Source organism: Manacus candei, unplaced genomic scaffold, assembly GCF_025592945.1.
Source record: "Manacus candei isolate 608988 ecotype Guabito, Panama unplaced genomic scaffold, ASM2559294v1 h1tg000011l, whole genome shotgun sequence".
NCBI classification, from domain to species: Eukaryota; Metazoa; Chordata; class Aves; order Passeriformes; family Pipridae; genus Manacus; species Manacus candei.
Window position 1 is genome coordinate 5,246,773 of NW_026138059.1, and position 18,226 is coordinate 5,264,998.

An 18,226-nucleotide genomic window follows, 5' to 3' on the forward strand; every position below is an offset into this window, starting at 1 on the left:
CTGTTTCTTGGCTTTCAGGCTAAACATGTGAGCTCAAGACGATAAAGGATATCAGGAAAGGCTACTGTATGCATACATTAGTTTTTGTAGCATTCTCTTACTTTTTCTGAGAAGTGTCAGAAGCTATGGGCTTGAAAATGATTATTGTGGTGGTGTTATTTTTACTAGCATTGTTATAAAGCAAACTTAGGCAATTGAAAAACAAGATTTAAAACTTCCTGTGCAAACTTTCTGTGCAGATGGAATTTTTGCTTGTATTGCAAGGTAGCTTTATGCTGGGATCACATACTGATATTTCAAGACTGCTGCAGAACGTGTTTGAGCACAACACAGTGACTGCACTAAATGAGTCCTCTTTCTGTTCTTGCTTTTTTTTGGGGTGTTCATGGCCCTGTTGCAATGCAGTGCCCTATCTGTTTTTTTCATAGTTCAGCTTTACACCATGTAACATTAGAGAGCTTGTGCAACTCCTGTTGTTTAGCAAGAAAATCCTTCAATTTTAGTGAGTATTTTTATACTAAGGGCCTTTTTATGTTAGGTGAGAACAATGAAAATAAAGACAGTGCAGAATAAAAAGTAGGAAACCTTCAGGACAAATGGAAGGGGAGGAAGTGTTTGGGGAAGGAAAGGGTGAAAGGTCTTGTCCTAAATTGCACAGCAAATGACAAGAGGAGGATCCAAGGGCCTTCAACAGAAGGGTCCCTGTGTTGTCTCTCAATACCCTGTACTGTCTATGTGATTTTACCTTTAGTCCTCATGTACTCAGTGGGTGTGTAGAAAGATGGCTGTGGGAGGGGGCAGAGAGGGCAAGGGTTGAATCAATGAGTCAGTATCCTAGAAGTAGGTTTTTTCCTCAAACATCTTTTTTTCTCTGGTTTTGTCACACTTGTACTTATTTTTTTAAAATTGCTTAATATTTATTTCTTTCATTTTGATCTTTCCCCAGTGATCGGAACAGTCCCTGCTGTAAAGGCTGCCAGTTTGAAAGTGCACAGAAGAAATGCCAAGAAGCCATAAATGCCACTTGTAAAGGAGAGTCTTTTTGCACTGGTAGGATGTGGTTCTGTCCCCTATATGTCAGCCAGCCAAGCGCTCCAGGCTCAGTGTCCTGTTCAACCCACTTTCAGTCTAGTGCCCTTTATCCATCCGGTACATGTAATTTTAGAGACCGGTTAAGCATCACAAAAGAGTCCTATAATGAGTTTCATTGTAGTCCAGGAGTCACTTGGAGATTTGTTGCCCAGAAGAACATGAAAAATGTTGATTTTTTTTTTTCTTTTCTTCTTTGTTTCTTTCCCTTGAAAGAAGAAAAAGCAAAACAGTGTGTTTCCCTGGGAGGGGACAAGAATGAATTTTGTCATAGAAAAGGTGGAATTACTGCAACTCTGCTTCACTTCCCCACTTGTTTACTTCTTCATAATCTTTCCTGGAGGCAGGGAGTCAAGTCAGTGTCTGCTTTCCTGGACTGCCTCCAGGGTCTGCACCTACTGCATGGTTGCCAGTGCCACAATGCCCGAGCTGTTGAAAGCCTCCAGAGCTTCTGCTGCCTCTCGGAGCAGCTGGCAGGCAGCCTGCAGATGAAAGCCAAGAACAAGCTATTGGGGTTCCCCTGGGATAAGTCTGTATTTCCATTATTTTCCCTTTTTCTTCTGCACACTTAGGTGCTCTGCCCTTTCTCTAACACAGCCCTCCCACTCTGCTGACTTCCATCTGTAGGGAACAGCAGCGAGTGTCCCCCTCCAGGGAATGCTCCGGATGACACCGTCTGTGTGGACATGGGGAAGTGCAAGGATGGGGAGTGTGTCCCTTTCTGTGAGAGGGAGAAGAACCTACGGTCGTGTGCGTGCAACGGTGGGTGACACGGGACTGAACTGCAATGGGCCTCATCTCTGCTCCGTGGGGAGCACTGGCTCTGCTGCAGGATGGCGTATGGGAGGGCTGAGCTTGTGGTTTCTGGAAAAGTTAAAACTGTTGAGTATTGTCAGGTGTTTTCTGTTTGAAAAAGGAATGTGAATGTCCTCCTGTCTTCTGGTAGTCTGGATTGAAGACATTAGGATGAGATTTACAGTCTGACACTTCAGCTAAAAAAGAGGACACTCTCCTACCTTCCACCTCTGCCACAGCTGGATGGGAGGGATTGTAAAGAGATCCTGACCAACCTCTGGACCAGGCATCTGGCAGAAGAGTATTGGCCTCCAATGAGTAGTTAAAGATTTCAGAGAGGTTAAAGTGCTTTGAGAATATAGGATCCCTAAGTCCAGTCCCCAGCCACTGCAAACCTGCTCTCTGTATCATCTCTTAAGTGTGGTAAAGCAGCTGGGAGTAGGTGGAAGGCTTCATGGGGGCAGTGCAAGGAACCGCTGTGAGCCACACTGTTTGAGATGGAGGGCATAGCTGAGGAGAAAGGTGTCTAGAGGACTCAGACTCCAAGGAATATTTAATATCTCTTTTTGTGGATATGCTTGGAACCTCTTCACTGACCCGTTGTTTCCTGCAGTGTTGGGGTATCAGCTTGGAGAGCTTGGTCCCAGTGTACCCCCTAATTGCACAGAGCATGTGATTGAGTTTTAGGCTTGGTCATCAGAGTGCCTGAAACTGGGCAACTCACATAGTCCTGCCTTCCCTGTGGGGAAGCTGTTGATGAACACAGTCAACCAGGGGAGACATGGGGTTGTGGGTTGCAGGTGACTCTTAGTGCTTCCAAGGAGTGAGTGTGTTGCTCTGCTGCAGAAACGGACAATTCCTGCAAGGTGTGCTGCCGGGACGAGCAGGACAGGTGCACCCCGTACGTCGATGCCAACGACCAGTTCCTGTTCCTGCGCAAGGGGAAGCCTTGCACCGTGGGATTCTGTGACACTAATGTAAGTGTTCCCAGCTCTGCTCTGGCTGGGGGGGTGAGTCCTTGGGGAGGACTGTGCTGGTGAAGAGAAGCCAAAGCTTAACCTGTTGCTGAGCAGGGTGGGACATTTAAGTTTCTCTTCACGGGGTAAAGGGTGTAGGAGGCTGCAGATGGAAGTTAGTTCTGCAGAGACCTGTGCAAGGTGGAGCTGTTACCCTCTGCACCTGCTTATTACCCTCTTTTGCTGCTCCCCACAGCTCAGCCAGCTGGCAGTCCTTGCGAAGGAGGTGAATGAGCACTGCCATAAGCTTGGCTAGGTTTGCAGCACTTGCCTTTACAGTTGTTCACATTAGCCCAATTAATGTAATTTTTGACTCTAAATCATTCCAGTCAGCTAGCAATCACACAAAAATCCAGCTGGCAGTATCTGGAAGGGGCAGTGAGCCCATGGCAGGGAGACTGGTGGGTTTCTGGCACTCAGTGGCCTTTTCCGTGGTGCAGCTGCACAGTCGCGTCACCTTCAGACCCCAGTGGTTGGAGCTAAACTGGTGTGAGCAGAAGTGAATTTGGGAGGGCATGTCCCAGCCCTTCCACTGGCAGAACTGGAAGACCAGTGATGTACTGTGTTAAACCAGGACAGCCCAATCTGGCAATGAGTCTGTCTGTAACTGTGAGCTCCCGAGAGCTGCAGCCTTCTCCATGGGTCATGGGATCTGAGGCTTCCAGTGCTTACACCTCTCTAGAAGCTTCAGTTTTATGTCTCCTAACATGGGCCAAAGGTAGGGGTTTGCACATTTCAGACTTTCAAACTTCATCTGTTTCAAACAGCAATCAAATTGAAACTGTTTTGCCAAAAATAAAAGCAGTAAAAATGGACTGCTGCTGTTGGGCATGAGAGTAAATGTGTATTCGGAATGCAAGTCAAGTCCTGCTGAGTCTGTAGTTCTCATTTCATTACCATGCTTGTGTGTCCTTCCCTCACCAAGAAGGAAGTAGTTAATGCTTAGGTAACATAAGATCATTTTGTTACTTTTGCAGGGCAAATGCGAGAAGCAAGTACAGGATGTGATTGAACGATTTTGGGATTTCATAGACCAACTCAGCATCAATACTTTTGGTAAGATACACAACCATACCCTTTGGGGGTTTTTGAGTGCATGACACGAACCTCTAAAGCCTCAGAGGGAGTTAGCTGGCTGGTTTTATTCACCTGTGTACAAGGGTAGCCACTAGCTGTGTTTGTGATGTATCTAAGTGTATTTTTGCCTGAAGTTTGACAATACTGAACTTGCTTTTCAAAGCTGAAAGGATGGGGGATCATTTGCATTTCTTCACTTTGTTATTTTCTATCTAGGCATCTTCCAAGCTTGTGAAGGAAGTGATAGCTTCTTGTCTGAATACCAAGAGGTGGTCAGTTAGAGAAAAGGAAGTAAGACAGTCTTTTCAGAGGTCAGCTAGATTCAGCGTGGTACAAAGTGGGCCTCTCAGTGGGATTTAAATGTCAACAGGCTGGGAGGGGGGGAACACTTCCTTTCTCTGTTGTTTAAGAAAACCACTGAGGTCACATACCACAAGCTGTGTGCCTGTGCTGAGTCACTGTGAGGGGCCCTCTTGGTCTTGATCCCCACTGTGCAATCCAGGCAGGTGTCACCTCACCCCTGGTGTCACCCCTGCTGTCTCGCTCTGTGTTACTGGAACCAGACAAACCCCGTTAATGAGCCAGTGCTGTGTAATGAGTGGTAACTGCATGTGCTCACAGTGACACTGCCTCCACAGTGCAATTATCTGGGCTCAGGGCTTTCAGTCTTGAACTTCAGGGACAAAACATTGTTTCCTAGAAAATTATTAAAGCTATTGAGCCTGCTTGGATAGAGGCAGTTTGTGGATCTTTGGTATTCAAATAATTAGTTTGGGGAGGCAGGTAGTTATCACATGATTCTTGCATCAGAATTTGGTGATGGACTCGCAGTGTGTCTTGTACAACTGAAAGGGGCAGCTTGGCTGACTCAGTATAAGCTGCTCCAAAGTGACTCATATTACATGTTACAACCTGACAGCATTTCTCATCAGAGAACAGAAGAAAAAACCTGTTATTGTTAACATATATAATTTTATCTTTGCCTATTCCTGCAGCCTGTGCTTCTCTGAGCAGTTCTGAGGCTTCACTTGCTGAGCAGTGGCTGTAGAATGGGGATAGATGTGTATGTTCATGAAACAGTATTTGGTAGGTAACTGACAGTTTTGAACTGGTTTCACAGGGAAGTTCCTAGCGGATAATATAGTGGGCTCTGTGCTTGTCTTCTCCTTACTCTTTTGGATTCCTCTCAGCATCCTTGTGCACTGTGTGGTGAGTAAGCTGTCTTTGAGATGACTGCTCTGTTGGATTTTGCTGTAAGAAGTGTTCCCTTCATACATGAAATGGCAGATGTCTGTGGATGTCTGTGGGAGAAACCAATGGGAAGCCTTTAGTAAACCCTGTGGGGAAATCCAGCATATGTAAGGCTTACTGCTCCTTCAGTAGGCAAAAATCCTGCTAAACTCTGCCAGGCCTGGCAGACCCTGTGCTCTCATGACTATTCCCTGGAGCCCTTCTCATTCTTTCCCAGGCAGATTTTCTTTCTTGGCCTCTTGAATTCTACCCAAGTATAATTTTGGTAATTTTATCATTACAGTTGAAGTTTTCTAAAGCCCTGTGAAGAAATAAGACACCCATATTTTGAGGGAAGACCTAGAGTGGGAAGTGGTCTTGGTTGAGCTTGGGTGGATGGCTAAAGAGAAAGGGGGAGCTTTTGACAACTGAGATCGTGGGCATGTAGCATGCTACCACCAGCAGTGTGGGTTTAGAGCAGAGGAGTGCTGCACCCACAAGCAGTCCTGGGATGGATGGGAAGGCATGGGAGGTAAGGGAAGGGAAAAGAGCCCCACACAGTGCTGTATCCCCGCAGAAGAAAAGGGGACAGGGACTTTGCCTTTGGGAAATTAACTTTCTTATTTTGTGTTTGTGTGTTTTGGTTTGCTTTTTTTTGTTTTCCAATAGGACAAGAAATTGGACAAGCAGTACGAGGAGAACACGAAGTCCCTGTTTTGCCCCAGCGTAAGTTGCTGTCTGAACCCAAATTGACAGAAAGCTCTCCAATGTGTACTGGAAAACCTGAACCTTGGGTGTCTGCAGGGGATTTATTAAAGAAGTTATATCAGAGACACCCGAAGCCTTGCGCTGCAGAGGGTGGATCAGTCTGAGAGGAAGCCATTTCTGAACAAGCCTGTGCTCACTTTGTCAAGCACTGCAGCTTGGTGGGGTAGATTCTTCCTTCCTGTCAGAGCTGTGCCTTGTCTCCAGAGCAGCTCTCTGGCAGCAGCCGCAGCTCCCAGGGCAGAAAGCCTCTCTGCTCCGCGGAGCACCGCGTGCGGCATCCCCTCGGCACAGGTCACTCGGCAGCTTCAACCACAGGCTGCCTGTTCCCAGCCAAGTGGTGTCAGGGAACCACACGAGGCTCAAAAATCTCTGCAAAATGCCCTGTCTTTGCTGCAGAATGGCTGTTTGCAGGGGGCAGCTTCTAGAGACCAGACGTGCTACAGCCTTCCAGTTGCTCAAGGGGCCCATCAGTCACACTTCCCACCTGTTGGATACTGAGCTGGGAGAGGGGAAAAGCAAAAAAGTGCGAAGATAAATTTTAATCATGGTCCAGCACAGGGCACCTTCTGACAAAGATTTTTGGGTATCCTTTCCTGTGCTTTGACAACCTAATTCTTATTAATAATTGAATCATTCGATTAAGGTAATGTCGTTTTGTAAGGGGAGGGGAAAAAAAAGCCTTGCAGAGCTCTTCCTTGTACAACCACTGAGGGAAGCATACTGAAGTCAGAGACCACTGAGGCAGACTGCCTCTGTCATCTACCCTGACAGAACTGAAGGTGATCTTAGTTTGAGTGCCCCATAGCTGGTCCTGAATGCCATGAGAAAAGTCACCTTATAGCTTTATACCTGCATTCAATCATGAAAATCCCAGAAGCAGGGTGTAGTGAGAGAGCACAGATATTGCTAATGGGCTCCTTACACCAGCAACAGTTTAGCAAACAGTTCTTGTGTCTTTGGATCTGCTGAGGATGGAGCAGTTGGGAAATGCAGTACTGGTAGCAGGTACTCATCTCATCCTGTCCGGTACTAGCATTTGCTGAGGTCCATGAGGATTTTTTTATGCCTAGAAATCTCTAGATGTTTTCCAAACCATGCTCAAAAAGAAGCAGAAATCAATGGACTTTTATCTTAATCTGGGTTGCAGAATTTGTTTGTGATGATACCGGTCCTTCCAGTCTTTGACCCTGTATTCAGGTCAGCTTCTTGCACATGAAACCAGGAACTCTCCAGGTTGGAGGAGTGGAATAAGCTGTACCTTGGACTACTTCCCTGCACTGAGCTCTCTGTCATCCAGCTTGACCCTGCATTTCTAGTCCTAGGTTTCGCCAAAGCAGTGTTGAGCCTGGGGGAGATGGGGCCGAGTCAGCTCTGTCCCATTGAGACTGTGGGGCTTTATACAGAGAAGGAAGAAGCAGAAATAAAATGCCTTCAGGGACTGGAGGGGGGATGTGGTAGCCTTTAAACCATCCTAACAGGAGTGCAGGTGCTCCTCAGGAGGTACCTCCTCCCTTTGAAAAACGACTCAAAAACTGAACCCTGGACTAGGTCCTGGTGGGTTTTTTCCAGTGACATGGCTGCTTGTGTCTTGCAGAACGTGGAGATGCTCAGCAGCCTGGACTCTGCCTCCGTTCGGATCATCAAGCCCTTCCCCACGGCACAGTCGACGAGCCGGCACCAGCCGCTGCAGCCCCTCACGGCCGCACCCGCCGTCGCCGCGGCGCCCAAACAGGACCACCAGAGGATGGACACCATCCAGGAGGACCCCAGCACCGACTCCCACATCGACGAGGATGCCTTTGAGAAGGACCCTTTCCCAAATAGCAGCTCGGCCGCCAAATCTTTTGAGGACTTGACAGACCATCCTGTCATTAGGAGTGAGAAAGCTTCGTCCTTCAAACTGCAGCGCCAGAACCGGGTGGACAGCAAAGAAACAGAATGCTAGTGTCTTGCTGCCTTCCAAATGTACAGCTTGTGTCTGCAAAACAAGGATCTAAAACCATTTCATTTCTATAAATATAAATATATGTATATATATTTTTGTGAGGGAGTGGGAGAATAAGGAAGTGACCTACTGCAGATGCTGGTCATGTGTATGACCTTCCTTAAATTACATTTATTAGAGCATTATATCTTTTAAAAAGGAAAATCCAAACTAGAACTGGCTTGTTTTTTGAAGCTTTTTGGATTTGTTCTTCTGTTTCCTTGACCTTTAACATTTCCTTCAACCTGTGGTGCAAAACCAAGTATCCTGATGGATACTGGATTGTGTATATCAGCCTTTTTTATAATTTAATATTTTGTAGTCTGACAGCACTGATAGACAAAATTAAGGGGCTTTTAAAACCAAAATGAAAACACTGCAGTATGTTCCATATAGAGTAGACCATTTAGAAATTTAAGGTACATGTAAACAAAAGCCTAAGAAAATGCCTTGAGAACAGAATAAGAGTAATGAAACAGATAAAAATAGAGTCTTGCAGCATTCAATGAAATGCATAATCAGAGTAAAGAAGCATTAGATACACAGCTTCTGAATAAATAAAAGGATCACAAAAGCAGTTAAACCTTATACAGTGCATGGAAAATGCTCCTCTAGCATGAAACCCTTTTGACTCAGAGATGAGGTTGTCTTGTCTTTGTGGCTTTTGCTGGGAGCTTCCCCCTCTGCACTGAGTCTGTGTGTCGCAGGTGTCTGGTAGAAGAAAGAAGTGTAAGGGGAGAAATCATTTATGCAGGTGATGACGTCTTAAAATGCTGTTTACAGCAGTTGTTTCAGTGCAGAAATGTTTCTCCAAATGTTAATTTAAAATAGGCAACACTATTGTTGAAATGTTCAAATGGCTGTCTCTGTTTTCTGTGGTCTCTGTGGCCTTTGGAAGCTCCTACTGCCTGAACAGGCGGGGGGGGGGGAATCACTCAATTGCAGGGGAGGCATTTGCTTGAAAACAATTGTGAATTTAGTAAAGAAATGAAGAAACCTTTGTTAAAACTTGCAGGGTAAGTCTAAGGAGGAGACTTTGTGAATTCAAATTCTCACACAGGTAGCAAAATATGATGTTAAAAGTTGGTAATTGGAATGGTGTCCTCTGTACACCTGGAGCCAGGTGAGCTGGGACTGCCATGTGAGTATTGTTTTGGCTTAGTAGCAGCTGGACTGACACAGTGGAGTCACAGAGCAACTGTCCTGATAGCACAGCAGCACCTTCATTGTGCATCTGTTTTCTCCCACAATAATCTCCTGATAAAACTGACAGAAGGTGACCAAGGGCAGAACTGTTTAACTGTTACAATCCTGGACTCGGCCACAGGGGAACCATGGCTGCAGCGAGCCTGTGTTTTTAAACATGAGGGAAAGGAACCAAACCTGTGCTGGAGGGTTGTGTGAGCTCCTCCCCACCCAAGGATACTTGTTACACTAATACTTGAACGTGTGCCTTATGGTATTCCTATCTGACTAGCTATTGTGTTTTATATACTGGGTTTGAACTTTGGGGTTGTTTGTTTTTTGTTTGGGTTTTCTTTTTTTGATTCAGTGCAAAGTACATGTGTGAGGAGTTAATTTAATTCCAAAAAAAATAAAAGCTTTTTATATTAAAAAAAAAATCAGTTAAACAAGAGCTGTTTCTGTGCAGTCCTTTTAGAAAAGATCTCCATTCTTCAGCTGCCACACTCTGAGTTAAAGTCTAGCATGCAGCCAGGCATTTCCAGCTGCTCCTTTCTGAAACTCAGCTGCTGTGGAAGCCGGACCCAGAGCATCTTTGGTACAGACTTGCATTCGAAGGCCTGCCCTGCTTCCTGCTGGGGATGGAGTTGGTCTTGCCACATATCCTGCGGATTATTATCAGTTCAGATGGTGAAGTTAATGCCTAAGGTATGGGGGTGCACGCAAATGCCTTTTCAGGTAGCAAATCTGTAAGTGCATGTTCTCAGCACAAAGGTCTTTCCATCCCAGGTGAAAACCAGGCATTGGCAGGTGCTTGGGAGCACGAAAATACAGGGTTGGAGCAGGCCTTGGAAATCACTGGATCCAGCCCCACTCTGAGCTGTATTCCAGAAACTGAAAAAGGCATTTGCATGGCTGGTTTGTAACATCTAAGGTAGGAAGATTCACAGCTTCCCACGGAGCTGCTCTCACTGTTCAGTCTTTACTGTAAGCATTTATTACAGAAAGGACAGTCCACTTTAATACTCGTAAATATTTATAAGTCAAACTAGCTTCTGGTCTGGCTTCAGGCACATGACAAGTAACTACTTGTGCTCCAGTTTATAAAACTGCTACATCGTAGATGATGAGTTTTGGCCAACGTGTCCTAATTATTTAGTGAAGCTAAGGCAGCCTCATGGCACTAACAGTGCAGGACATCATGAGATGCTCTCAGCCTCTGTCTCACCCAATAAATAAATAATAAATGCATGGTAAACACATCTCTTTCATGCCAACCTAAGTGTTAATATAAGACCTGAATTATGGAGGGGTTATGTTTGCAGTGATAAACTGTTTGATCTTTATGCACAGTCCTCATTTTTGTTGCTATCTGGCTTTCTAGCCAATTATTTTCCAAAACATTTTTTTCCATACTTGTTAAATTTCATCTAAGTTTCAGGCAATTTTTTTTTTCATTTTTTAAAGGTAGTTTCGTAGTTTGTGTTCTCTTGGTCAAAAGCTATGCAAAGTCTGCAGTACTCACCTGTAACATTAGTTGTTAAGTTATGGATGAATCCCAAAGCTCACCTGAAAGGTCTCCTTAGCTTGATGGCAAATGACATATGGTGCAGCTTTTGTCAGCAGAGATGCAGAGCTTTTCAAGTTCGTACATCACCAGTTTTATACTATCCAAAAACATGCACTGCTTTGAAATCTGTGCCTATACACAAGTGCCAAGTGTAAAGAAGCTGCTGCTGGGTGCTGAAATAACTTAAAACTTTAAAAGCCCTGCTCTGACGACACTGTATCACTATCAGAGCCTCGCTAAAACTCAGAGGACTGCTTTTCCTGCAGTCTTACATCCAAATAAATTAATCTGGACTGACATTAATGGTTCTTGACAAACTCCATGCTACTCCCTCTTATCAGCTCCTAAGTGTTTAAAGCAAGTAGATGGTATTAATCAAACTGCAGTCCCCAAAGCTCAGACCAGAAACTTCTCAGGGAAGCCTCTGTCCCTTGGCCACAGAGCAGCTGAGACAATCATTTTCCTCTGAGTCTTCCAAGGAAAGAGCTGCTCATCCCTGGCACCAGCAGCAGAAAGAAAAACCACCCCAAAACACATCCCAAGTGGTCTCATCTTTATTCTCCCACAGACTAAGAGAAGGTGACACAGAAGAGCATTGATGGGGCCTCCCCTGTACACCATTCCCTGAGGACACAGTTTGCAGGACACTGCTGGATAACGGGCTGGCTGTGTCTGGCGTGGCTGCCTTGGCTCCTCACTGCAGGGGATCTCACAGCAGACTGGCCTCGGGGTTCGTGTGGTCCACGTCACGCCAGTAAGGAAGCAGGGAAGGAAGTGCAGACACTTTGTTTTCCAGGCGTGACCAAAGCTGAGCTGCCAGAAAGCTGTTGCCTTTTGGTGATAAATGAAGACCATCAGACAAATAGGAAGAGAAATCCTACAAGGGAGGTCAAAGACAGGTATTAGTGTATTTGCTAGTTGCAAAGAGAAGTTTTGGAGTAATTCTTCGAAGCCAGTTGGTGTATATATATACTGGTTTTATTTTTCACCATTTGTGCTAAAATAGTAAGAGAATGTTCTGATGGCTGAAGTCACTGCTACCCATCAGGAAAAGACTGAGTGATGCTCCATCTATTCCATGATTCAAGTCCAAGTTAAAGGTTATTTACAGGGGACATCTGCTAACCAAGTATCATGGCCAGGCCATATTAAGCTTTATTTCTCACTGCCTACTATGAAGCACTGTGGTTTACTCTTTTCCTTCCCCAAAGTGTAACTTGGATATATTTTGTATCATGTCAGTGTTAATGCAGCACCACCAGTTCCTCTATGCTAAATAATGCATTTCACAATTCATGACAGTGTCGAATCTTTTCTCATTACATCGTACCTGGTTCTTTTGCATCAGTGTCCAGAGGTCGAGCACGTCTGTCCCGCAGTCCTTGGCGACCTGGACACAGGCCTGGGCGTACTGCCCAGTGGTGGCATTGCAGCGGTTTAGTTTGTCACCTACCAACCAGAAACAGAGAGAACAACTCACAACCACGACTGATACAGTTTGATTTCAGCCTCCTGTGCCACAATTTGTTAAACCAGCAGACATAACCAATTACAAACTAAATCCAAAGCACTGCAAGTAAGCGGCCAGAAGTAAAGCCTGGGTGGTGCCTTTCAGGGCACCTTTTGGTTTTGAGTAATTTCAAAAAGACTCTTGTTAAGAAATGTGCAACAGGTGTGAGGCAACTGCACCAAGCACACAGCATGACTCTTAACATCTGTACTGTTCACAGCTTTCACCTACTGGCACTCTAGGTGAAATCAGTGCATAGATTTAAAACTCTTCGTATTCCTGCTAAAAGCAGGCAGAAGAGTAAACTAAATGTAAATCTATTTACAAGTTCAGCTCCTACTTTTTGGCTGACTTCCCACATTTAACAGCTCCTTGCAGCAGCTGCAATATGCTGGTGAGAGCGGGGCACATTTGGGTCCAAAGCTTCACCAGCACTCACAGCTGCTGCATCTGTGCACTCAGTGACACCAGAGCTGGACCTTCAGTATGTGCTCAGTGCCAGCTGCTCTAAGCCAGCAGTTCTGCACGGACCACAGGGAAGCTCTGGGGCAGGGTATCACCAAGTTATATTGGGGAGTTTTTTAATGGGACCTGAAGTGCAATTCATCAACTCCGACTCTACTCTCTCCTTGCGTCTGATGAATCAGGCATTGGAATGGGCTGCCCAGGGAAGTGGTGGATTCTCCATCCCTGGAGGTTTTTAAGATGAGACTGGATGTGGCACTCAGTGCCATGGTCTGGTAACCACGGTGGTGTTGGATCAAGGGTTGGACTTGATGATCTCAGAGGTCCCTTCCAACCCAGCTGATTCTGATTCTATGATTTCCACTTCTTCATACTGACACCTCTTTCTTCCCATCATTTCTTTTCATGGTAAAAATATCTCTGGCAGCCTCACTGGTCCCTTGTTTCCTAACTCTGGCATTTCTCAGCTTTCTTCCTGGCTCACCTTTCCAACAGACTGAGAGGCCTTTCAGCTCATTCAGCCTCCACCACAGAGAGCTCTCTTTGCTGCCAAATTGTATTGCTCACAACCTCACCTCCCAGGTGAGGCCTTGCAGTCCCATCTCTCTCTCTCTCTCTCTCTCTCTGACTTGTAATCTAACAGAGTTGATAATTTCTTATTCTCCCTTTGCCTTTTCTTTCATCATTAGGATTATTTCTCAACAGTTTCATCTTCTCTTTCCTTCTGGAAGCACACAAATGCACACCTGCTCTCAATGTGCAGCTCTGCAGGAGCACATGCTGGGTCTATAAGCAAAGAGCAGCAACCAAAGAAAAGGCAGGGAATATGGGCATCTCCTGAGGGACCAAGGAGGCAACCCAGTGGTCTACCCTGACCTGCACTACTCACCCAGCTTGGAAAGGAGGACTGTCAGCAATGGGAAGCAATGATACCCAGAGGCAATGGGATACCCAGAGACACCAGATGCATCTGGGTGTGTGGGACTGACCTGAAGGAGCTGCTTGTTGTACTGGTGAGGTCACTGTCCACCACCTACAAAAATTCATGGCTAACAGGAGACCCATGGTGACTGGATGAAGGTTAACACTTCACCCATTTTTAAGAAAGGCAAGAAAAAATACATGGCAAAATTGTTAATCACTCAGCCTCACCCCAGTGCTGGGAAGGATGTTGGGGTTACCTCCTCTTGGAATTAATTTCCAAGCACATAAAGGACAAGAAGGAACAATCAACACAAATTTTAGCAAAAATAGACCAACCCACTTGACTTCTGCAATGAAATGACGGCTACACAGCTGACAAAGAGCAGCCCTGACTTCAGCAGGGGCTCTGACTCTGTCTCCCACAGCACTCATGTTTGGAAGCCGAGTTTCCTTCTGTGCTTCTTCTTACACAAGGACGAATGCTCCTGTGTACATCACCATCCTCCTCCTTCCCATCTCTCCTTTGCTCTGATATCTATCTGACAAAACTAGAAACAGGCAGAACATTTCTCCTGGATGCTGGAGGGCAGGTGGTCTGATACTGCTGCTCACTGTGCCCACAATAGTCCACCTGTGTTCCACTGTGGAACACCTGTGAATCACCCTGTCTTCTGTTCATCCCTAGACAGCAATCTCCTTTAGACAGATACTGGGAGATTCAATGCTGTAAATGAGTTTCCTCCCTCCCTACCCCATAAAAAGAACAGCTTTAAGATAAAAATGGATTAACATTTTACAAGTGCTCCTTGATAGCTGGGAGCCAGAGAAGCAGCATTTGAGGTGTGCTCACATGATATCACATCAAAGCCTTCTAACACAAACTCAGACAAGTATATTGTCTAAGTCAATGCAGTTTAAACATGAGGTCATCTTCAGTGTTACTGCTTTGACTGAAAGCACAACTCAGGATATGCAACACCACCTAAATTAGAGAAAATCCTGCCACTAAGGTGACAGCTCTGTATTTGCCTGACCTAACTCAAAAGTCTTTGATAAATGTGCAAAAACTGGACGAGCTGTCCCAACAGAAAAGACAACACTGTCAGTGGAGCCAGTGGGATTATGGCAATTTCCACCAGCTCAGTAACACAAAGTAAGCAATGCTGTTATGTCTCTAATTTTAGAGTTAGCTTGAACAATGCAACAGGAAATCATTGAAGCACATTTTTCTTCTTTTTCAGGTACTTTTATTAGCATATTTAGAATTATCTAGTTTGGGTTTTTTCAATTCAAAATAAACCTGGCTAGGATATTACTGCTTATCCAAATAGATACGAAATCTGCTGTGACTAGTATAAAACTTTCTAAGGCATAAAATGCCAAAATATCTTCCATTATTTATATTATTTTGGAAGCTGCTGGGACACAATGTAATGTGCCTAGGACATCCTGTCAAAACTCATGGTCTTAGAGGACAGCCACCTCTGTCAGTTCTATGCATGAACAGATCAATCAACACTTCAGAAAGGATGCTAATAATTAGTTGGTAGTTACTCCACAAGCTTATCCAAAAGTTGTTTAGCAAAACAGCCAGCAGTCCTTTCCATCACTGCTGAGAACATGGCTGCAATCTGGCACAAGCACAAAGGAAATCATCTGCTAACCTGGGATCAGTAACTCACACTGTGCTGGTAAAAAGCAGAAATTCTGCCCATCCACATCATTCATTTACCTTTGGCAAGACACGCCTTTTCCCAAGCTGATTCCTGAAGAGGTGGTGGTGTTATCAAAATAATCCTGTCTTCAGTAATGTCTACTGACTTCAGATACTGTATCATGCTCTTTAGGTTCGCAGCATATTCCTCCAAAGGAACGTGTTGCTTAGGGTTCAGATCTGTGAGGGTGGAGCACATGCACGAGTGATGTTGAGATGCTTACAGGTTTATTTATTATGTGTAACAGGTTCGTTACACAACACAACAGGATTTTTACACAGCATATGACCATGGACGCTCACTCCCAGTATGCAGCCCATCTCAGCCATGGATTCAGGAGGTGTGGTAGGAAAATGCTGTTTTTCAATAACCAAAGGAGACAAAACAAAACTTTAAACACAGAACTCCAACCAACACAAATAAGGCAAAGGGGAAAAAAAACCACCGTTTTTTTTTCCAAGATGCTTTTTCTTACAACTCCATAACTTAGATCACATAATCACCTCAAACCTCATCTGAACCAAGACCTAAAATTTTTAACTCTCTTGAAAGCAGAGAAAATTTTGGAACGTCCCATAGACATGCAGCCAGTCCTTTGTGCACTGATGTTATCATTTTGATTAGACTAGCTGTGCATGCTGCTATGCTTATCTGAAAGAGAATCCAGATGCTACTTTCCCTCATTTCCTCAGCTCATCCACCAAGGACTCAAACTCTTTTAAAGACAGAAAAAAACAGCTAAACACCCAACTCCCGTTTTAGGTGATCACTGTACAACTAATTCTTGAGCACCCTGAAATTTACTTTTTTAATACTAAAAGTTGGGAAAAAAAAAAAAAGGACTGAAAATCATCCACTGTATAAATGAAAAGAGAGAAACCAGTTCCCAGAGAAGTGGTAGGAAAAGCCTATGAAATGTTCTGCCTTTTCTGTTAAACTGTAAAACTGTCTCAAGAGATCAGGTGATGGAAAAAAAGAGGACAAAAAGAAAGCTACCCTACCTTTCAAAGCACTGTCATTAGCTCCAAAGAAAATAGTAATGGCAATAATACTTTCAGCACTAGTACTTTCAGTGATCAATCTTGGAAGAATCAATTTAGCCCATCTGGTGTTGTACCCCGAGATCCCACGGTTCACAACATCACATTTTCTGAAATAGAGAAGCATATCAAAAAGAACATCTCTCCTCTGTCCACCAGAACAAAACTTGGGAAGTTCTGAACCATTCTTTCAGGATATCTGCCTCCATCCCTCTCAGGAAAAATGAGATGTCACAGGAATTTTCAATGGGATCATGTTTTGAAAGTGCATGCACAGACTGCACATTTAGTATTTACCTGTCACACTATGGTACCAGAAAAACAATCCTGATAATCACTAAGGAGTTTTTTCTTTCCACTTAAGCTTTGAGTAGAAACACCCAATGATTATTTCCACCAGTACTCAGTATGCTGCCACCAAAGCAGTTCCACTTTGCTGAATAAATAAATGTTAATAAATAAATATACATTAAATATTAACTTGTGTTAGTTTTAATTTAGAAAAGTCACATGACTCTCTGCATACTAGAAATTACTTTTGAAATTTAAGCTCTCACCTGACCAGTCTGTCAGCAAGGTATGCCCCCCAGCCGTTTTCCTGGAAGGAGTACTGAAAGTAAGCAAAATGGTTAGAACTTGCTCCCCCAGAGGTCAGCCCCACCACTGGCACCTTCCCTCCTCAAAAGCTTTTTTTGTGCGTGGCCTCTGGCACTGCTGCAGCAGCGCTCACTCCCTCCCTGCCCGGCCCCTCCGAGGTGAAACAGCGCCGGTCTCACCCAGACACATCACTGGCGTCCGAGGCAACACGGGGCTGTACCTACAGACCCCGCAGACTCTTCAAAATCAAAAATCAAAACTGACTGCTGCCAGACTGTAGTTTCATTTTGGCCACTGAGGGTTGGTTTTGTTTTGTTTGTAATATTTTTCTACTTTATTTCTAAGATCCTTTCACTGTGCTTTCATTCAAAGAGCATCTCTCAAAACTCCTCTCTCTGCATGCTGCTTCTCAGTGCAGTGTGATGCCTACCTCTTAAAGTAGTGGAAAAATGAACCCCTTCTCCTTATCCCCACTGCTGCACCACCCTCCCTGCTACAATTCTGCACAGTGAGTCGGTTTAGACACCGATCTCCCATTAAAGACAACTTTTGCCGCTGGCCAAGTCTTTTTTCAGAGCAGGTCAGTGAACCACTCCACCATGCAGAAGGCAGGGACCCAAAATCCAACACTAAAAAGCTGGTGTTGCCTCAAAGGAGATGTTCACCAGGCCGTGGTTCAGTCCCATCAGCACAGAACATGTCTCCGTGCTGGGCGAGCTGGACACAGAGAGCCGCAGGGCCGGGACGCACCGGGAGCCAGGGCAGGGCGGGCAGCGGCTGTACAGACACCATGCGGGGCTCCCGGTCTGGAAAACGCCCCTGGCACCGAAATGCCACAAGCTACACCTTCACCACATCTCTATTCTAACGCAGGGACCTCGAGAATTCCTGCGTATTGGTTCTAAATCTCATAAAGGCCCACCAGGCGTGACGGCTCCCCGAACACCCTCACGGCAGGTCTAACAGGGTATGTGACCGCAGTCCCAAGGGACCATGTCCCGCTTTCCCTCACAAACGAATCCAAGCCCCGCGCTTGGCACCGGCGCTCCGGGTAATGCCCGGGACGCTTCCGGAACAGGGATGGCCACGGAACTCCACCCGGGAATTGCGAAGCCAGGCCCGGGGGAGCCGCTACCTCAGTGATGGAGTCTCCGAAGAGGAGGACGCGGGGCCAGCGCAGGAGCCGCCCGCGGGCTCCCGCCTCCGCCAGCGCCATGGCCGCGCCCGGACATCCGCCGGGAGCGGGGAAGGGGAGGCGGCCTCG

General features: G+C 45.4%; 2 protein-coding genes across 4 annotated transcripts in view; one reads left to right on the plus strand and one right to left on the minus strand.

Moving 5' to 3' along the window:
• The window catches only part of ADAM17 (ADAM metallopeptidase domain 17), a 35,504-nt gene extending 26,056 nt beyond the window's left edge, over positions 1 to 9,448 (plus strand). For both annotated transcript variants that reach the window (XM_051778296.1, XM_051778297.1), the window contains exons 13-19: positions 947 to 1,050; positions 1,717 to 1,851; positions 2,731 to 2,861; positions 3,878 to 3,956; positions 5,098 to 5,186; positions 5,877 to 5,933; positions 7,570 to 9,448. In XM_051778296.1, the coding sequence (XP_051634256.1) occupies positions 947 to 1,050; positions 1,717 to 1,851; positions 2,731 to 2,861; positions 3,878 to 3,956; positions 5,098 to 5,186; positions 5,877 to 5,933; positions 7,570 to 7,920 (946 nt within the window). In that variant the 3' untranslated portion in view covers positions 7,921 to 9,448. The remainder of the gene's footprint in view (positions 1 to 946; positions 1,051 to 1,716; positions 1,852 to 2,730; positions 2,862 to 3,877; positions 3,957 to 5,097; positions 5,187 to 5,876; positions 5,934 to 7,569) is intronic.
• IAH1 (isoamyl acetate hydrolyzing esterase 1 (putative)) lies at positions 9,440 to 18,217 on the minus strand. Of its 2 annotated transcripts, XM_051778386.1 has the most exons (6): positions 18,098 to 18,217; positions 16,923 to 16,975; positions 16,327 to 16,475; positions 15,343 to 15,504; positions 12,042 to 12,160; positions 9,440 to 11,588 (listed from the first exon to the last, which is right to left on the minus strand). In XM_051778386.1, the coding sequence occupies exons 1-6, from the start codon at positions 18,176 to 18,178 to the stop codon at positions 11,421 to 11,423; spliced, it is 732 nt and encodes a 243-aa protein (XP_051634346.1). In that variant the 5' UTR covers positions 18,179 to 18,217; the 3' UTR covers positions 9,440 to 11,420. The 2 variants fall into 2 exon arrangements, with proteins under 2 accessions (XP_051634346.1, XP_051634347.1); XM_051778387.1 differs by lacking the exon at positions 16,327 to 16,475 and having other exon boundaries at positions 18,098 to 18,153.
• Positions 18,218 to 18,226: the final 9 nt, after the last annotated feature.

Coding starts and splice junctions, on each gene's coding strand:
- IAH1 (XM_051778386.1), bottom strand. CDS start 18,178: ATGGCGCTGGCGGAGGCGGGAGCCCGCGGGCGGCTCCTGCGCTGGCCC. Junction 16,476..16,922: donor CTTGCTGACAGACTGGTCAG/GTGAGAGCTTAA, acceptor TCTCTATTTCAG/AAAATGTGATGTTGTGAACC. Junction 15,505..16,326: donor TAATGACAGTGCTTTGAAAG/GTAGGGTAGCTT, acceptor CCACCCTCACAG/ATCTGAACCCTAAGCAACAC.